The following is a 21,484-nucleotide window of genomic DNA, read 5'->3' on the forward strand; positions in this document are numbered from 1 at the left end:
GCGGTGGCATTCTCACTGGTGTCGATGCCGGCCCGGGAGTGGACTAGTCCAGTCACCTGACCTGTCACCTGACCGGTGAGGTCAGATGACAGGTCAGGTGACTGGACTGGTCCACTCCCATGCAGGCATCGATACCAGTGAGAACACCGCCGCAAGACTCCTGCCTTCTTTTGATCGCTGCAGCGATCAGTGGTTTTGATACAGCTGCAGCACCCAGCGGGACATTTTGCAGACCGCCCGGGACGGTGCCGCCGGATCCGGGACGGTTGGGAGGTATGGATGAGGCCATGCGCTGCAGCAAACAGTCAGGCCCCATATTTTATCAGAAAGCCTGGTTAAGGACAGGAACGGGAACTGTTCAATGCAATCCATGGCAGTTTCTTGCACAGGCATAGTGTGTGACCTCTGCCCGGCTGTATTAAATGACGTAACGTCTGATGTGTAATTCTGCCGCCAGGAGGACACGTGCAGGAGAATGCCATGAATTGTGTGGATCAGCTCCTGTCCTCAACACTCCCCTGCACTACCACAGCTTTTGTATTAATTTGCTTCATACCAGCAACAGGCGGCCACAACCCTAAACATCTAAGCTTTCCTATACAGTTTTAAAGAAAGTTTTACTGACATATAGGTATTATTTTTTGGTTTAAATACTGACATATATACCTGCTTGGCGGATGTGCTGGACGTATCTCCCGGCAGATGCGCGACACACTGTTTTGGTCCACAGGGGGCACTATTATTGTTGAGGGCCTAGGGGCAATATTACTGTGTGGGGCACTCAGGGGAGCACTAAGAGGGGCACTACTATTATCTGTTTGACACTATTATTTTTGGGGCAATATCTGTGTGGCATTATTATTTTTGTAGCACTAGGTCACTGATAAAGGGGGTAAGAGGCTGGGAAGTTTTTTTAGAGGATGAGAATGTGCTGGACAGAGAAGAACCAAAGATATCTGGGGCAAACTCTGCAGACACGAGAGAAGTTGACATGGTGATCTGGGCCAGAAGGTGATGAAAAGGGAAAGAGAACGGGGGAAACTTAACTTTTCTATGCCAGATTTCTGGTGTAGAAAAGTCGCAAATGGCTCAAAAGTTTAAAAAATTTCGACTTCTGAGTGGTTTATGCCAATCTTGCTACTTTTAAGAAAAAATAAAAAAATGATAGCAGAAATCTATATTAGCTCCCGGCTGGTGTAGATTTCACTCAGTGGAGCATGGACAGTCAAAGATGAAACAAATTTATTAGGAGGCTTGCACCTCTTAATTACTTTCCTATACTGGCGTATGGAACTAGGGATCCATGGATACTGGTCTACAATTTTTGTTTTTGGGGTTGGGCAAATCATATGCCTCGGGGCCCTGATCTTTTAATACCCTAGCAATGCCCCCGATAGGTAGATTTTGTTTTTTACTCATTTTTCTGAACATTTACAAGAATTCTGCAGGCAGAGAAAGGGAGAATACAGGCTTCTGGGAGGAGAGGAAGATCTCACTGTCAAGTTTTTATATATCATTACTGATTTATAAAAAAAAACAAAAAAACTGACCCAACAAAACAAGAAATATGCTTAGAAAAGTTTTCTCAATATGTATTATTTTAACAGTAAATCAGCTCTGGATCGAGGATGCTGTAAGCAAGTGAAATACATTTTTACTTCTGAAAATTCTGTTTATTTGAAAACAATTGTTTGTCACACCGTGATTGAATCCTTCATGCAATCCTATCCTACTGTAACGTCACACATGAACCAGCTCAACTACATTACAAGATTCACCAGGGAACTCTACATCCTCTACATCCGTCAGGTAAGGAAGATGCTTTACCTTGAAATGATATCACAGGATCCTCAAATAATGTTTTTTTACTGACTTTATAACTGCAAGCTGACACTGATACATTATTGTTTTATGTCAAATGTCTTTGGTAAAATGTACAGCTATAGAATTCCTGGAGCAGAAGCACAATAGCTGTTAAATAACTTGGGGGTAACTCAACCTAAACGACTTGTTCTCGGCATTGTTTGCGACCGAGAAGGAAAGGGTTGTCTGATTGACGTCTTATGGGTCAACATTTGCTTTTAGGCTAAATGTGCAATTTTTTCGGGATTGGACTATCGACAAAAATAACAACAGTTTGAATTCGTTTTTCAATCAGTAAATGTGCCAGGACCATCATGAATATGTTAGTCACATTTTTTTTTTAATGCAAATTGGCGCAATTGCATTATTACATATCACTTACTATGCTGAATGTTTTGGATCCTGCTTAAAAAATTGATCCAGACAAAACTAAAGTGATGCATTTTAATATGAGCGTCAGGCTGGGATCACACTCTTTTGCTATTTGTTTTTATCTTATACAAAAAAATGGCGGATCCTATTCTATGGGACTTAAAGGCATGCTAAAGTGCATCAGGGTCCCTTGTTTTTTTTTTTTGTTTGTTTTTTTGTTTTTTTTACAGAAAATTCATGTTATTTTCTTTTCTTTGAGATCGATAGGTGATATTTTTAAACACTTAAACAATCTGAATTTGTACAATAAATACCTTTTTTATTACATTTATGCTATATTTATTATCGATATATTTCAGACTCTATATACAGATGTAGTAGAGCTGAATTGATCACTAGGGACTGAATTATTAGTTAGAAGTAGGTTTAGTTGCAGTTCTGTTCAAAAACACAGAATGCACATTGGGATATAATGACAAAAACAACTCTGCTTCATCGGTATGAAGTTGTTTAGAATACACGTATTTAATTCCTATGGTTTATTACAGGTATTTCCTTTCTCTGAATAACAGTAATGGCTACATTAAAAGGAATCCCTCAGGAAATGATGGATATTGCAGAATTCTACATCCCCAGTAACATATCAGATGAGATAATATTTCCTCCTCCACCGATAATGTCTGACCAGAATATGGAAGCCGATAGAATAATTTCCGGCAGGCGGCACAGGAACAGTGAGGTTGCCAGCAGTCAGTATGGCGTTAATATTTTCATTGTTGGACTTGTCCTGATGTTTGCTACATATTTAAATATTGTTGGCCTGACTGAAAGTGACCGGCTGATCTTCTTGATAGTCCTAATGCTGATACAAGTTCTGTGGATGATATTTTATATGGTTGTGAGTGATAGAAAGAAATGGGCTATTACTGAGAGAGATGGACACGCCGGTGCCAGGTGGCTAAGATGTAAGTCAAAATGCATCAAATTATCATTATAATGTTATGATTTTACTTATTATAATTTATATAGTGTATACAGATTCTGCAGGGAATGCGGCCCTATCTCAAGCACATGGGCCAATTTTGTAGGATGCCAATTAAAGGGTTTTTCCATCTGGATAAGCTCTTCTTAGAACGATCACTGTGGGTTTGGTCTCTGTAATTCCGAAAAACCCCAATAGCCAAAGCTCCTATAATAGAATACCGGGATGGGATTCTCTTTTATTTCTCCACTGTATATTGCATGGTGTGGACCAGTGATGTATATAAATGACCGGAGGCCCCATGGCAAAGATAAAAATGAGGCCCTTTAAAGGTTCTGCTTGTCACGACCGCTGTCCTAACCACCCATGACAGGAGGTTCTGATGCCGCCATCCAATTTTCATGATTTGAGGACTTACCACACACTGATACTGAGAAACAAATCTAAAATGATATAGCCGGATGGAAAGACTTACACAGCGCTGGAGTAAAACTTAAGGACTTGTCCAATTCCAAAATCAATGCACCCTATAAGGGTATTCTGTTTAGGATCCTCATCTCTTGGCCAGTGTGGAGAGCGGTTACAAAGAGTGTCTCTCTATCCCTGTAGGAACTGTCCCGTCCTGCATTACACAGACAAACCATTGATATGAATAGGTACTGTGTAATGCCTAATTTCTGCTGTGGTGGCGCTGCAGGGAAATGAAACACTTATTGCCAGGTTTCCACACAGATTACTGCTGATCGCTGGGGTAACAGCAGGGGCACAATTTTGTGGTCTTCTTATAGCCAAGGGGTCCTTATAACAAGAAGGGATTGTTCAAAGTGAACAACCAATTTAAGAAAGGAAGTTTAGGTGGTGGCATGGCCTCTGGGCAAATGTGACCAGACAGACAGTAAATGTACAAAATGTATAGTACACTTCTCTGAGCCCATGAATCTAAGGGTATGTTCACACGCTAGCTGTCATTTATGGCTGAAATGACAGCCTGTTTTCAGAAGAAAACAGCTGCGTCGTTTCAGCCGTAAATGCTCCTCCTCGTAATATACGAGGCGTCTGTGACGCTCGTAAATCTTGAGCTGCTCTTCATTGAGTTCAATGAAGAACGGCTCAAATTACGTGGCAAAGAAGTGCCCTGCACTTCTTTGCCGAGGCAGTCAATTTACGCGTCGTCGTTTGACAGCTGTCAAATGACGACGCATAAATTACAGGTCGTCTGCACAATACGTCGGCAAACCCATTCAAATGAATGGGCAGATGTTTGCCGACGTATTGTAGCCCTATTTTCAGGCGTAAAACGAGGCATAATACGCCTCGTTTACGCCTAAAAATAGGTCGTGTGAACCCAGCCTTACAATAACATTCAGTACAATGGTATATAATTGTGGGTGTGTTATATATTGTTTCTTGACTGTATTTCTGAGGAACATCAGAGTAGGGATAGAGGCATTATCTACATATAGATGTAGCAGAGTTAAACCTGCTATCTAGCTCTTAAGGCAGAGGCATATCTAGGTTCTCCTTCCCCCTCGCCATGTTTTCTTTCCCTACCAATCAATGAGATGTAATTTTTTGTTCACAATTTTTTTAATGTAACTTGAGACAAACAGACCCATATATACGCACACAGGCACATATGTACACAGCACAGATAATGTAGTAGATGTTACCTGCAGTCCTATGTAACAACACAGATAACACAGTGATAACTCTCTAAATACAGATAGTAGGTTGGTGGAGAGAAAAACGGATCTATCACGGCGCTGCTGGGTGGTGCAAGACGATGGAGAAACAAGTAGTCTCTTGTAATATTTGCTGAAGGTTTTATTGCAGTAGCAACGCGTTTCGACGCCGAACTGGCGTCTTCATCAGGCATAAAATTGTTAAAAAACAGGACAGTATATATACACACCACTAAGTGGTGATTGGCCCAATTCAGATGAGGCAGAGGTTGACATAAAAAAACCGCCAAAACAACATTGGGGGTCAAAGTTCACAAATAAAAATAAAAATGAGCAAATAACAAAGAAAACAATATGCACTGAGGTTTAGGTGATAAACATAAAAGATACTGGAAAAACACATAGTTAAAATGTATAACAGAGGATAAGTCGAAAAGGAAAACGTGTCACATCTGGATTACGGGACTAATGAGAGATCGGTTTTTTATTAAAAAATATATATATGAAAAAGTATCTAAAACAGTGGTAAGACGCCAAGGATGGTTGTTTATTTTTATTTTTTACCTTTTACTTTTTTACTCCTCTCGGGATAGTTTGTCAGTTTCAGTTTTTTATTGTTTAAAACGTTGTCAACTCCCGAGAGGAGTAAAAAAGTAAAAGGTAAAAAATAAAAATAAACAACCATCCTTGGCGTCTTATCACTGTTTTAGATACTTTTTCATATATATATTTTTTAATAAAAAACCGATCTCTCATTAGTCCCGTAATCCAGATGTGACACGTTTTCCTTTTCGACTTATCCTCTGTTATACATTTTAACTATGTGTTTTTCCAGTATCTTTTATGTTTATCACCTAAACCTCAGTGCATATTGTTTTCTTTGTTATTTGCTCATTTTTATTTTTATTTGTGAACTTTGACCCCCAATGTTGTTTTGGCGGTTTTTTTATGTCAACCTCTGCCTCATCTGAATTGGGCCAATCACCACTTAGTGGTGTGTATATATACTGTCCTGTTTTTTAACAATTTTATGCCTGATGAAGACGCCAGTTCGGCGTCGAAACGCGTTGCTACTGCAATAAAACCTTCAGCAAATATTACAAGAGACTACTTGTTTCTCCATCGTCTTGCACCACCCAGCAGCGCCGTGATAGATCCGTTTTTCTCTCCACCAACCTACTATCAAATCAGCGGTTTCCCTCGGCAACCGGTTTGGATCTGGCAGCAGCACTCGTGGTTTACCCGCTTTTATCCTAAAGCTATCTGGTGAGCATGATATTGTTTTCCTCCATCAGTTTACCCTACTGAGTTACGCTATGTGGCGCCGTGGTCTTTTCTCTAAATACAGATAGTAGTGTTACCTGCAGTCCTATGTAACACCACAGATAACACAGTAACTCTCTGAGTACAGATAATGTAGTAGCTGTTGCCTGCAGTCCTATGTAACACCACAGATAACACATTGTAGTAGAGCTGAGATTGTAATTTAGCACAATGTGTTATCTGTGGTGTCACGTAGGACTGCAGGCAACAGCTACTACATTATCTGTAATCAGAGTTATCACTGTGTTATCTGTGGTGTTACATAGGACTGCAGGTAACACTACTATGTATTTAGAGAGTTATCACTGTGTTATCTGTGGTGTTACATAGGACTGCAGGTCACACTACTACATTATCTGTACTCAGAGAGATATCAATGTGTTATCTGTGGTGTTACATAGGACTGCAGATAACATCTACTACATTATCTGTACTCAGAGCGTTATCACTGTGTTATCTGTGGTGTTACATAGGACTGCAGGTAATACTACTACATTATCTGTACTCAGAGAGATATCACTGTGTTATCTGTGGTGTTACATAGGACTGCAGGTAACATCTACTACATTATCTGTACTGTGTAGCAGAGCTGAGATTGTAATTTAGCACACAGTACAGATAACATAGTAGATGTTCTCTGCAGTCCTATGTAACACCACAGATAACACAGTGATAACGCTCTGAGTACAGATAATGTAGTAGATGTTATCTGCAGTCCTATGTAACACCACAGATAACACAGAGCTAACTCTCTGAGTACAGATAATGTAGTAGATATAAGAGACAAACACATGCAGAGACACAGACAGAGACACACACACACACACACACACACACACACACACACACACACACACACACACACACTGTATCATATACACATACAAACACAGAGACACACATTACACACTACACACACAGACACTCACCATGTCTCCTTGCTGACATGTCAGGAAGGGCTGTGTGTGGGCGGAGCTTTCTCTCTGCTTCTCGGCAGAGCACAGAGCACAGAGTAGAGGCAGAGCTGGAAGGCTGCAGCACGGGAGTGGACCTGTCCCCTGACCTGAGTCATCTGACCTCATGTCACTGACGACAGGACTGGTCCACTCCCTGGCCGTCACAGACCCCAGTCAGAACGCCGTAATGTCCTGGCTCTTCCTAAGCTGTTGCAGGTGTCCCACATACGGGGTGCCTGTCAGCAGCGATCAGCTGATCTTCGGCGCCCCCCCTTCCCTATCCTCCGGGTTGCGCCCGGGGCACATGCCCCGCCTGCCCCCCCCTAGCTACGCCCCTGCCTAACCCCTTAATGACCGGGCATGTTTGTACCTTAATGACCAAGCCAGATTTGTCAAATCTGGTATGTCTGACTTTATCAGAGAATAACTCTGTGAAAGTTTTGAATATCCAAGTAATTCTGACATTGTTTTTTCGTCACATGTTGTACTTTATTTTAGTGGTAAAAGTAGACTGATACGATTTGCGGAAATTAATTAAAAAATAGAGAAATTGAAGAAATTTTGTAAAAATGATCATTTTTCCCTATTTTTAACTGCAATATGTCACATATGTACACACATACTGCACAATTTTTTAAATTAAATATATATTTCCATCTCTTTACTCTATTTTGGCAGCACTTTTGAAAAAAAAATTTTTTTTTTGAGCAATTTGGAAGACTTACAAATTTAGTAATCATTTTATACATTTTTAAGTACATTTTGTTTTCCTGCACCAAGCCAGGTTTTCAGAGGCTCATAGGTGTCAGAATGGTGGAAACCCCCACAAGTGACCCCATTTTGAAAACTACACCCCTTAAGGTATTTATTAAGGGGTGTTGTAAGTATTTTGACCCCACAGTTTTTTTGTAAGAATTCATGCAAAGTAGGCTTAAAAAAATATAATTTCACTTTTTTCATAAAAGTATCACTTTGAAGACCGATTTCTGTGTAAAGTGACCATGAGAATGAAGAAACACCCCCCAAAATATATCACCCTGTTTCTCCTGTTTTCAAAAATGCCCCCATTGTGACCCTAATGCATTGCTTGGACACACGACAGGGCCCGAAAGGGAGGGAGCACCCGGAGGCTTTCAGGACTCATATTTTGTTTGAAAATGTTTTAGGCCCCACTGTACATTTGGAGAGGTTTTGAGCTGCCAGAGCGATAGAATCTCCCCATAAACGACCCCATTTAGAAAACTAGACCCCTTAAGGTATTTATCTAGGGGTGTAGTGTGTACTTTGACCCCAAAGTTTTTTGCTAAATTTAATGCATAGCAGGTGAAAAAAAAACAAAAAACAATTTTTTCATAAAAGTATCACTTTGAAGACCGATTTCTGTATAAAGCGACCATGAGAATGAACAAACACACCCCAAAATATATCACCCTGTTTCTCCTGTTTTCAAAAATGCCCCCATTGTGACCCTAATGCATTGCTTGGACACACGACAGGGCCCGAAAGGAAGGGAGCACCCGGAGGCTTTCAGGACTCATATTTTGCTTGAAAATGTTTTAGGCCCCACTGTACATTTGGAGAGGCTTTGAGCTGCCAGAACGATAGAAACTCCCCATAAACGACCCCATTTAGAAAACTAGACCCCATAAGGTATTTATTTAGGGGTATAGTAAGTATTTTGACCCCACAGTTTTTTGCTAAATGTAATGCATAACAGGTGAAAAAAAAAAAATGTCACTTTTTTCATAAAAGTATCAGTTTGAAGACCGATTTCTTTGTAAAGCGAACATGAGAATGAAGAAACACACCACAAAATCTATCACGCTGTTTCTCCTGTTTTCAAAAATACCCACATTGTGGCCCTAATGCGCTGCCTGGACACACGGCAGGGCCCAAAAGGAAGGGAGCACCCGGAGGCTTTCAGGACTCATATTTTGCTTGAAAATGTTTTATTCCCCACTGTACATTTGGAGAGGCTTTGAGCTGCCAGAACGATAGAAACTCCCCATAAACTACCCCATTTCGAAAACTAGACCCCATAACGTAATTATTTAGGTGTATAGTAATTATTTTGACCCCACAGTTCCTTGCTAAATGTAATGCATATCAGGTGAAAAAAAAAATAATTTCACTTTTTTCATAAAAGTATTTGTTTGAAGACCGATTTCTTTGTAAAGCGAACATGAAAATGAAGAAACACACCCCAAACTCTATCACCCTCTTTCTCCTGTTTTCAAAAATACCCACATTGTGGCCCTAATGCGTTGTTTGGACATACGGCAGGGCCCCAAAGGAAGGGAGCACCCGGAGGCTTTCAGGACTCATATTTTGCTTGAAAATGTTTTATTCCCCACTGTACATTTGGAGAGGCTTTGAGCTGCCAGAACGATAGAAACTCCCCATAAACTACCCCATTTCGAAAACTAGACCCCATAACGTAATTATTTAGGTGTATAGTAATTATTTTGACCCCACAGTTCCTTGCTAAATGTAATGCATATCAGGTGAAAAAAAAAATAATTTCACTTTTTTCATAAAAGTATTTGTTTGAAGACCGATTTCTTTGTAAAGCGAACATGAAAATGAAGAAACACACCCCAAACTCTATCACCCTCTTTCTCCTGTTTTCAAAAATACCCACATTGTGGCCCTAATGCGTTGTTTGGACATACGGCAGGGCCCCAAAGGAAGGGAGCACCCGGAGGCTTTCAGGACTCATATTTTGCTTGAAAATGTTTTATGCCCCACTGTACATTTGGAGAAGCTTTGAGCTGCCAGAACGATAGAAACTCCCCATAAACGACCCCATTTCGAAAACTAGACCCCTTAAGGTATTTATCTAGGGGTATAGTTAGCATTTTTACCACACAGGTTTTTCGCTAAATATATTGGAATTAGTCTGTAAAAATTAAAATGTACTTTTTTTCTGAAACAACATAGAAATTGTTATTATTTACAAGGAATAACGAAGAAAATGCACCCCAACATTTGTAAAGCAATGTCTCCCGATTACGACAATACCCCATAGGTTGTAATAAACTGCTGTTTGGACCCACAGCAGGGCTTAGAAGGGAAGGAGCGCCATTTGGATTTATGATTTTGCTGGAATGGTTTTCGGTGCCATGTCGCATTTGCAATGCACTGGAGGGACCAAAACAGTGGAAACCCCCCAAAAGTGACCCCATTTTGGAAAAACCTTCAAGGAATTTTTCTAGGGGTATAGTGAGCATTTACACCCTACGAGTTTATTAGAATTAGGGCGCGAAAATTCATATCAAAATTTTTTCCACTAAAATGTTGCATTTTCTCATTTTCACAAGGGATAAAGGAGGAAAAAAACAACCATTTTTTATAAAGCAATTTCTCCCGCGTACGGAAATACCCCACATGTGGTCATACGTTTTTTTCATTAGAAATGAATTAACCCTTTCAGGACTGATCCAGTTTTTGCTTTCTTATTTTAGATTTTCACTCCCCACTTTCCAAGAGCCATAGCTTTTTTATTTTTCCATCAATAGAGCGGTGTGAGGGCTTATTTATTGCGGGAGGAGCTGCAGTTTTTATTGGTACCATTTTTTGGTACATAAAAAGTGATTCAAAAGTTGTATTACATTTTTTTTTTAGAGCGAAGGTGACAAAAAAAAAAAAACTGCGATTTTGGCGGTTTCAATTATTACATTTTTTTAAGGTGTGCACTGTGCAAATTAAATAATGGTATATTGTAATAGTTCGGACTTTTACGGACGTAGCGATACAAATTTTGTTCATTTTTTTACATTACTTTAGAAGAAAAATGCGAAAAGGTGTTTTGTTCTTTTAACTTTAAAAAAATAAATTCTCACTACTAATAACTATAATTCTTCTACACATTTTATTAATCAATCCCCTTAGGGGACTTGAGCCAGCGATCATTGGATCGCTGGTACAATATACTGCAATACTAATGTATTGCAGTATATTGTTATTCTTACAGGCTTCTGTAACAGAGCGATCGCTGTTCCTGTCCGTTAGTACCGAGGGGGCCTGCTGTAATACACAGCTGACACCCGCAGCGTATGGAGCGGGCTCAGCACGTGAGCCGGCTCCATACATCAACCGCCGCACCATGACGGGCAATTAAGTCATAGTGCGCAAAGGGGTTAATGCGCAGCGGATGGTTCAAAGTGAAAATTGCAATTTTCCACTGATATGCCATTTTAGTGCATAATATGTTGTGCCCAGTGTGTGCCACAGAAGACAAATACCTCATAAAACGTTAAGCGGGTTCTCTCGGGTATGGCGACGCCGTATGTGTGGGCGCAAACTGCTGCTTGGGCACGCTGCAGGGCTCAGAAGGGAGGGACGCCATTTTGCTTTTGGAGCGCAGATTTTGCTTGGTAGTTTTTCTGTTTTGGGTTTCGCTGGTATTTCAGTTTATAATGTGGGGGGCATATGTGAGCTGTGCGGGGTACATCAGGGTATATGTAATCTGTGCGGGGTACATCAGGGTATAATAAGAGGGTATAATAATGGGGTAAATAAATAATAATTCATAGATATGTGGCCGGTGTCGCACTGATAAATGGCGCCCGATCTTATCCGCTTTTGGAACATTTTGCTATATCGCCATATTCTGAAAGCCAGAACTTTTTTATTTTTTCACCACCGGAGCCCTGTGAGGGCTTATTTGTTGCGGGACAATCTGTAGTTTTCATTGGTACCATTTTGGGGTACGTGCGATTTTTTTTTTATCACTTTTTGTTCAATTTTTTTGTAATCCTGAGCAAAAAACAGGAATTCTGACACAGTTTTTTAGGTTTTCTTTTTGCGGCGCTCACCGTATGCTATAAATGACATTTTTACTTTATTCTGCGGGTTGGTACGATTACGGCGATACCATATGTATATAGGTTTGGTCCTTTTTTTTAGCGTTTGCACAATAAAATGACTTATTTATAAACAAAAAAAATTTCTGTGTCATCATATTCTGAGAGCCGTAATTTTTTTATTTTTTAGTCAAAAAAGCTGTGTAAGGGCTTGTTTTTTGCGGGACGGATTGAAGTTTTTATTGGTACTATTTTTGGGAACATGCGACTTTTTGATCACTTTTTATTCTTTATTTTGGGAGGGGTGGTGACCAAAAAAATTGTGATTCTGTCGTCGTTTTTTATTGATTTTTTTTGGGGTGTTCATCGTGCGGGAAAAATAACATTACAGTTTTATAGTTGGGTTGTTACGAACGCGGTGATACAAAATATGTGTACTTTTTTAACGTGTTAATTTTTTTTCTATAATAAAAGTCTTATTATAGGAAAAAAAGCATTTTGTGTTTATAGAACTTAGAACTTTTATTTTTACACTTTTTTTAAAAACATTTTTATTACTTTTTTTTACTTTTTTCACTTGTCCCACTAGGGGACACTTAGTCTTGCAGCTTTGATCGCTGCTAGAGTACATTACACTACACACGTAGTGTAATGTACTCTAACTGTCATTGTGACGTAACTGTCACACTGACAGGAAGCCTCGGAGGAGCGGCAGGAGGCTGTTCCTCCGAGGCTTCCGTGCATGGCAACCCGGAGGTCATTATCTGACCTCCGATTGCCGTGACAAGCATCGGTAGCCCCCACGATCACTTCGTGGGGGCTGCTGATGTGCTTCAAACCACTTAAATGCGGCGACGGCAATCCGTCGCCGCACTTAAGGGGTTAACTGCCGAAAGCAGCGGCGATGGTCCGCTGTCCGGCGAGACTGATGTCTCAGCTGTCTAGGACACTCTGTGTTTACACAGAGTGACAGTTTGAAATGCGGACGAAAATGCACGTCCTGGTGCGGGAACTAGCAGCCGACCAGGACGTGCATTTTCGTCCTTGGTCGTGAAAGGGTTAAGGGCTGCATTGTTTGTGCACTGACTTAGTAGGTTAACAAATCACAAACTCAGTTCTGCTTGTCCATATTTTCAATAGCTCCTATTGGATTTGTTTGGTACAATATACAGATGTAGCCATCTTTATCTGGTTTCTTAACGCATTAAATACACGTTGACAGGAAAGTTTAACTTTACTTTTTTAATGGCTTTTGTTGTGTGATATCACGCTGCAGCAAGTTATCAGAGTCAAGATAAACTTGGCTACATCTGTACACAGGTATTTTAATGCTACAAATAGTGAGCTTTTTTTAATTTTTATAATAGAGACTGGAAATATAATAATGTCAGTGAGTATATAAGTAGTTGTGTATATGGATATAGTTACCACTCTGCTCATCCATATTTTCACCAAGAATTGACCTTTGGTTTTAGGTAAATTTATTATTATGCTAAACAAATATGTTACTGATGTCTATATGAAGATTATTTAGAAGAAGTTTTTATAGCCGAAGACGTCCCTCCAATAACATGGTTGCGCCAGGACCATATATTTTATTATTACCCTTTGCTTGACATTGATAAATTGTTCATGAAATAGGTCAGATCCTCGTTGTATCTATGACAATAAATAGCTTGAAAATTCTCCAAGGTTAAAGATCAGCAAAATTACATCTCAAGAGGCAAAAGATTAGGATCAAACATAATGAATACACCATACAGCACCCTCATCCATAAAAACTGCTCCAGTGTCAGTTTTACCCCTCGCAACCAATCAGACTCCAGCTTTCATCTTCCCAGAGCATTTCGGAGAATGGAAGAGGCGATCTGATTGGTCACCATGGGCTACACAGACACTTTCCATACAACAGTTTTAATGCATGTGGCGACACTACCATGATAAGTGTGTCATTATATACAATGTTATATTACATGCATCTGTCCTTTTTTATTTTTCCTGATTTTATTTTCTAACAAAAGCTCATAATGTGTTACTTCCTCCCATCGTATTAAAAGGAGCATTAATCAAAAAGTACAAGTGTAATGCAAATGTGTAAATAAAAAACAATGATGATATAATTTACGTATATGTAAATAGTTTGGGAGGTTCTCAGAACTAGAGATAAATAATATAAAGCATACTTGTGTACTTTTAAGAATAATTCTCCGGGAGATTTGAGAATCTTTGCCCATAAGTGCAAACCAAATATACTTAATGACAGCCAACATATAGGGATTGTGTCATAACAAGTCCCCCTCTATGTGCCAGAAGATAGAGCCGCTCTTCTAGACCCGGTGCCACCGTGGATTACATTAAGGTTGTTGCAGGGGCAATGTATGTTTACACATTGCTTCCCGAGGTGATTATAGCTGATTGCCGGGGGTGAGGGAAATACTTTTTAAAAAGAGGTTGCCTTCACCAGGTGCGGATTTGGCATTTCTGGGGCCCCAAGCAAAGTTATGTCTGGGGGCCCTAACCAAAGACACCTGTAGCGGGTGTCACACACCGTGCCCCCAGTTGATAGTGCCACACAGTACCCCCTGTAAATAGTGCCTAACACAATGCCCATGATAGATAATGCCACACACAGTGCCATCTGTAGATAGTTCCCCACGCAGTGCCTCCTGTAGACAGTGCCACACGCACACACAGTGCCACTGGTAGAAAGTACCACACACAGTGCCCCTGGTAGATAATTCCACACACATTGCCCACTGTAGACAGTGCCACACACAGTGCCCCTGGTAGATAATGCCACACACCATGGCACTGGTAGATAGTGCCACACACAGTGCCCCTGATAGATAATGCAACACACAGTGCCCCTGGTAGATAATGCCACACACCGTGGCACTGGTAGATAGGGCCACACAATGTTCCATGTAGATAGTCCCCAAACAAATAATAAAATGAATACTCACGTAGCCCCGTTCTTACGACGAACAGAGTGGCACAGCAGGCATCCTCAGCCATGTTAGGTCTGTAACCTATGAAATGCTGAGATGAGACCATTACATAGGCCTTATGCCCCGGATGCCCAGTGCTAGCACTGCCACTGTCCGACAACTGCATTTGCCTCCTGAGGATGCAGATACAGTTAAAAATTGTGCCACAGTCAGGGGGACTGACAGGGGCCTCCTGCACTCCGGGGCCCCATGCAAATGCGTGGTTTGCATGGTGGTATACACTACCACGGGTTTTCGTGAGACAACCACTTCAACAACGCCAGGTAAGTATACGATAGAATCCAATTAAATCCTGTTGGTGACCCACTGTGGATAAAATTGTTGGTATCTCTCATATTGGGTATCTGAGTCTTCTGAACACTTTTCATGTCAATATTTTAAACATCTTTTACTTTCATTCTGTGTCTAGGTGGCATAGCTCTGTTTGCAGGAACCACAATAGTTATGCATGCTCTGAAGTTAGGATACTTTATTGGATATTCAAAATGCAAGTCGATAATTGAAGGAATATTCCCGGTCACCCATATCATTCACACGGTTTTTCAGGTATGCCATAAGAAGGTGTTGAATGCTTTTTATTTGCTTCATGAGTTAAATAATGTCCAGAAATTGATGCCCAATTCATAGCAACAATTGCATTTTTGTATTGATCGAAATTATTATTATTGTTGTTTTTTTTAGAGAGCCATTCATTCCAGGGTGCTGAACATATGAAAAGGGTTTAAGTACATAATATAACACAATAGAAACAACAAGTACAATAAACATGAACTATATAGCAATTTCTGTTAATTTCTGTTACACCATAAAACCAAAATAAAAAATGTTTCAATCTAACTTTCTGTTTCAATCATCTGAAACAACTGGATCATTAATATAAAGATTACCCCCCAAATTTCTGGGTTAACAGAATTATCCATTTACATTAGATAAATGGCATCCGAACCATTTCATTTTAGCAGGATCGGTCAATGATTTGTGTATGGGGACCTCCTAGCTGTTCTCCGTCCGATGTCAGTGAAAAGAAGGATCGGGCATGTTGGATTTCAACTTGCCCGTTCTTTTGAATCAGCAGCTTATTCCCTTCTCCGATGGAAATAAACATGCAAGGTCAGCTGACCCGAGCATGCATATTCATGTTGGAAAGAGATAGCCATTAGACGAATGTATGGCCAGCTTAAGTTTATGTCTACATCTAACTAAGGTAATCAAAAAACAGCAATTCTGACGTTTTATTTATTTACTTTTTATGGCGTTCACAATGCGGATTAAATAACCTAATATTAGAATAGTTTAGACTTTGACGGACGTGGCTATACCGATTGTGTTTTTTTGTTTTGTTTTTTTTAATTACTCTTAATGACTTTACTATCTAGCGCTACCATTGGTTTTTTCCCCACAAGTTCACATTCCGATGTCCTCACTATTTAAAACGGGTTGTCTGTTTTAGAAGACCCATTTTCATATACCCTATTTAGAAATTTTGAGTTAATAGAGGGGGTCCTCTGTTCATGAATCCTCATCTGGCTATGGAGGTCATGTCCTGCATTACACCAACAACCCATTGATATGAATACGAAATGTGTAATGAGCTTCCCCATTAGCTACTAGAAAAAATGTAAACAGATATTATTACACAAATTCCTTACTGTATGCAATAGTCTATTGGAGGGCTCTACTCTACCTCCGCAAGCTTTGGAAGCACATATTACCCTGTTACTTAGAGAGGGTAAGGATAGTGCAGAATATGGAAGCTATCGGCCCATCTCACTTCTTAACACGGATCTTAAATGGTGGCCAAAACTTCTGGCCAACAGACTCAATCCTCTCCTCTCCCACTTGATCAATCCCGAACAAGTGGGGTTTGTACCCGCGAGAGAAGGCAAGCATAATACCACTAGACTTCTTAATATACAGTGAAGGAAATAAGTATTTGATCCCTTGCTGATTTTGTAAGTTTGCCCACTGTCAAAGACATGAACAGTCTAGAATTTTTAGGCTAGGTTAATTTTACCAGTGAGAGATAGATTATATATAAAAAAAAAAAAAGAAAATCACATTGTCAAAATTATATATATTTATTTGCATTGTGCACAGAGAAATAAGTATTTGATCCCTTTGCCAAACAAGACTTAATACTTGGTGGCAAAACCCTTGTTGGCAAGCACAGCAGTCAGACATTTTTTGGAGTTGATGATGAGGTTTTCACACATGTTAGATGGAATTTTGACCCACTCCTCTTTGCAGATCATCTATAAGTCATTAAGATTTCGAGGCTGTCGCTTGGCAACTCGGATCTTCAGCTCCCTCCATAAGTTTTCGATGGGATTAAGGTCTGGAGACTGGCTAGGCCACTCCATGACCTTAATGTGCTTCTTTTTGAGCCACTCCTTTGTTGCCTTGGCTGTATGTTTTGGGTCATTGTCGTGCTGGAAGACCCAGCCACGAGCCATTTTTTATGTCCTGGTGGAGGGAAGGAGGTTGTCACTCAGGATTTGACGGTACATGGCTCCATCCATTCTCCCATTGATGTGGTGAAGTAGTCCTGTGCCCTTAGCAGAGAAACACCCCCAAAACATAATTTTTCCACCTCCATGCTTAACAGTGGGGACGGTGTTCTTTGGGTCATAGGCAGCATTTCTCTTCCTCCAAACACGACGAGTTGAGTTAATGCCAAAGAGCTTAATTTTAGTCTCATCTGACCACAGCACCTTCTCCCAATCACTCTCAGAATCATCCAGATGTTCATTTGCAAACTTCAGACGGGCCTGTACATGTGCCTTCTTGAGCAGGGGGACCTTGCGGGCACTGCAGGATTTTAATCTATTACGGCGTAATGTGTTACCAATGGTTTTCTTGGTGACTGTGGTCCCAGCTGCCTTGAGATAATTAAAAAGTTCCCCCCATGTAGTTTTCGGCTGAGTTCTCACCTTCCTCAGGATCAAGGATACCCCACGAGGTGAGATTTTGCATGGATCCCCAGATCAATGTCGATTGACAGTCATTTTGTATGTCTTCCATTTTCTTACTATTGAACCAACAGTTGTCTCCTTCTCACCCAGCGTCTTACTTATGGTTTTGTAACCCATTCCAGCCTTGTGCAGGTCTATGATCTTGTCCCTGACATCCTTAGAAAGCTCTTTGGTCTTGCCCATGTTGTAGATGTTAGAGTCAGACTGATTAATTGAGTCTGTGGGCAGGAGTCTTTTATACAGGTGACCATGTAAGACAGCTGTCTTTAATGCAGGCACCAAGTTGATTTGGAGCGTGTAACTGGTCTGGAGGAGGCTGAACTCTTAATGGTTGGTAGGGGATCAAATACTTATTTCTCTGTGCACAATGCAAAGAAATATATATAATTTTGACTATGTGATTTTTTTTTTTTTTTTATATATAATCTATCTCTCACTGGTAAAATTAATCTAGCCTAAATATTCTAGACTGTTCATGACTTTGACAGTGGGCAAACTTACAAAATCAGCAAGGGATCAACTACTTATTTCCTTCACTGTAATTCATTATGCCACACAGAAGGGGATCTTTTTAGTCTTACTAGGGACCGACGCCGAGAAGGCTTTTGACAGGGTCAGGTGGTCCTTTATGCTTGCCACTCTACATAAATTTGGTTTTCCTGACAAGTTTATATCTGCAGTTTTCTCTCCATACACCCCACCCAAGGCTAGCTTACGCATAAACCGCACAATCTCACCCACTTTTGACATAAATAATGGTACGAGACAAGGAGGCCCCCTTTCCCCAGCCTTATTCATCCTCACCTTAGAAACACTTATTCAGAAACTTATACAGACTACGGATATCTCAGGCATACAACTGGGGAACCACAACCACAAAACAGCTGCTTTTGCAGATGACCTTCTGCTGTTAATCACAAACCCTAAGCAGGCATTTCCCTTGATACTACAAGCTTTTAATTCCTTCAGTTATGTGTCAAATTCAAAATTAATTATTCCAAGTCAGAAGTCCTTAATGTTTCTGCGCCACTGGCGTATATACGTGACATACAACAACTAGCCCCGTTCCAATGGCCACAACATAACATCAAATATATGGGCATCAAGCTTACTAAAAAACCCTCACAACTTTATGCTGCAAATTTCATCCCCTTACTAAACAAGATCAAAACCCAATTAAATTCCTTGCGGATTCCCTTTCTATCCTGGGTGGGGAGGAAAAACTACCTGAAGGCTTACATTCTTCCTCAAATCTTATACGTGCTTCAAACTGTACCCATTCATCCTATTCTCCAAATTTCTCTGGAACTCTAAAAAGCCACGACTAGCACATAGACACCTGATTCTCAAACCCAACTCCGGTGGTATGGGCCTCCCGGACATTTTAACTTATTGTAAAGCTATACACCTTGGCAGATGGGTTTCCTTGAATAGAATCAAGGACGCATCCCCGACCCTAGATGCGGAGAGAGCTCTGCTTTCTCCAGGCTTACAAGCTCGACTCTGGTGCCCTTCTTTAAAAACTGGTCTTGCAAACTCCATAAGCCCTACGATTAAAGGCACCATTTTAGCATTTCAGAAATTTTTCTGCAGTTGCACCCCAATGACAAAAATACTACCGCTTACACCTCTCCACCTCACAAATTGCACAGCTAACCCTGATGCTTTCTGGTCTTCTTTAAAATACAATACTGTAGTTGACACTTTTGGAAATGGACAAATTCCCACCTTACAATCCCTTTTACCTACAGATACACACTCGACGATCTCTTTCTTACACTCTCTGGGTTTCAGACAAACAAGCAACCTCTTCCTGAAGATGTTTCTGGATATCTCAGAACCCTCCTGGTTGGAGACATTTTTGTTATTACCTGCTCTTCCTAAGGGCCTAGTCTCTAAGATATATTCTGGCTTGATTCTAGATGGCTCTCCTGCCAAGCCTAGTTTTCTACTAGCCTGGGAGAAGGAACTAGAAGTCACCTTCAGTAGGGAAGATATGTCTTTTATTCTACAACACATATTCGGCTTCTCTAGATGTGTTAAAATTCAGGAGAACTCCTTTAAGACCACAACCAGGTGGTACAGAACTCCAGATTTTCTGTACAAAATTAATTTGATCCCATCCAACCAGTGTTTGAGATGTAATGCTGATGTGGGTAACATATCCCATATCTGGTGGGACTGCCCCTTGATCAGGCCCTTTTGGGATAAAGTGACTGACACAATTCAGAGAGTTACGAAACAAATCCTCCCCCTCGGGGCTCCTCTTGTCATCCTCTGGGCTCCATCACAAAACTTCCGCCCGAAACGTAATGATCTGATAACTCAAATGATTACAGTGGCCAAACTACTGATTCCACTCCACTGGAAATCGACCGCACCCCTGACTTTCCGTGAGTGGTTAGATAGGATGGACTCTATTGGCAGGATGGAGGAGCTATTGAGCTGGGAGCTAAGAAAGCATGATGGCTATCTGAAGGTGTGGACTCCGTGGTTGACTTTCCGCGCCTCTAATCCCTCCCCAACCGGAGTTTCCCCTTACCCCTCATGATCTTTGGCGGGTGGCTGGAGTTGTTTACCTGAAGATTGCACAGAATCCCTCCACATGTGAAGACCCTAACGCTACTCCTTTTCTCTCAAACTCTGTATGACATCAGACTTCTCTCTTGTATCTTCTTCTTGACTCAATTTTCTCACGCTATGACACGGGTACCTTGTTTATAGTTACTAACGTTCCTACTTTATTGTTTCTCATCCTGCATTGTCATTATTGAAAAGAACTTCGGCCTGCTTGCCGTAAGCTTTCTCTGCGTTTCTCCATGATCTATGTATGAATGTTCTTTTGTTGTATATCTTGCTATATATCTTCAATAAAATAAAGATTTGATAAAAAAAAAAAAGAAATGTGTAATGCCTAATTTTCCCTGTGGTGGCGCTGCAGGGAAACGGAACACTTTAAGCCAGGTTTCATCACTTTCCTTACAAAAGCTGATCATTGGATGTCCCAGCAACGGGATCACTTTGTTTTCTACGTAGTGTCTAACAAGTAGGATTTGTCCAAAGTGGACAACCCCCTTAACCGTCAACCTTGCCCTTCACTATTCCCAACATTCGTGTCATCCCATCCTTGATGTTCAGACAGTGATCTGTTTTTATAAACACAACACAGCCCATTATTACAGTAATATAAGCCAGTTGTTAGATTTATTAAAAAAAATACAAAACAGTCTTTTCAAAAACTAAACCATAAGGTGCACAAATAACAGTGACATGCAGTTTCCAAATAATGCCACCGCAGCAGCTAAATAATAGACGTATACTGTACCTTAATAAAATATCAAAACACTTCCCTAATAATGCCACCCAAAACTGCATAACTAACCTTTCTATACAATGCTCAGATAACGGTGTTCAGGTCTAAGGCAAGCATCCGAGACTGGTATGCAAAGGGGCATTCCCATAAATTAATGTTATGACATATCGACCTCTGGGTTTCGTGCCAATCAGGCATTTCTTCTGAA

The 21,484-nt window shown here is 40.5% G+C and overlaps 1 protein-coding gene across 1 annotated transcript in view; it reads left to right on the forward strand.

Annotated features, from left to right (window-relative positions):
- Nucleotides 1–2,809: 2,809 nt before the first annotated feature.
- Nucleotides 2,810–21,484, forward strand: part of LOC142750024 (proton channel OTOP1-like) — a 70,189-nt gene continuing 51,514 nt past the window's right edge. Inside the window, exons 1-2 of the mRNA XM_075859171.1 lie at nucleotides 2,810–3,200; nucleotides 15,401–15,537. Of these exons, the coding sequence (XP_075715286.1) occupies nucleotides 2,810–3,200; nucleotides 15,401–15,537 (528 nt within the window). The remainder of the gene's footprint in view (nucleotides 3,201–15,400; nucleotides 15,538–21,484) is intronic.

This window comes from Rhinoderma darwinii, chromosome 1 (assembly GCF_050947455.1).
Source record: "Rhinoderma darwinii isolate aRhiDar2 chromosome 1, aRhiDar2.hap1, whole genome shotgun sequence".
Lineage (NCBI taxonomy): Eukaryota > Metazoa > Chordata > Amphibia > Anura > Rhinodermatidae > Rhinoderma > Rhinoderma darwinii.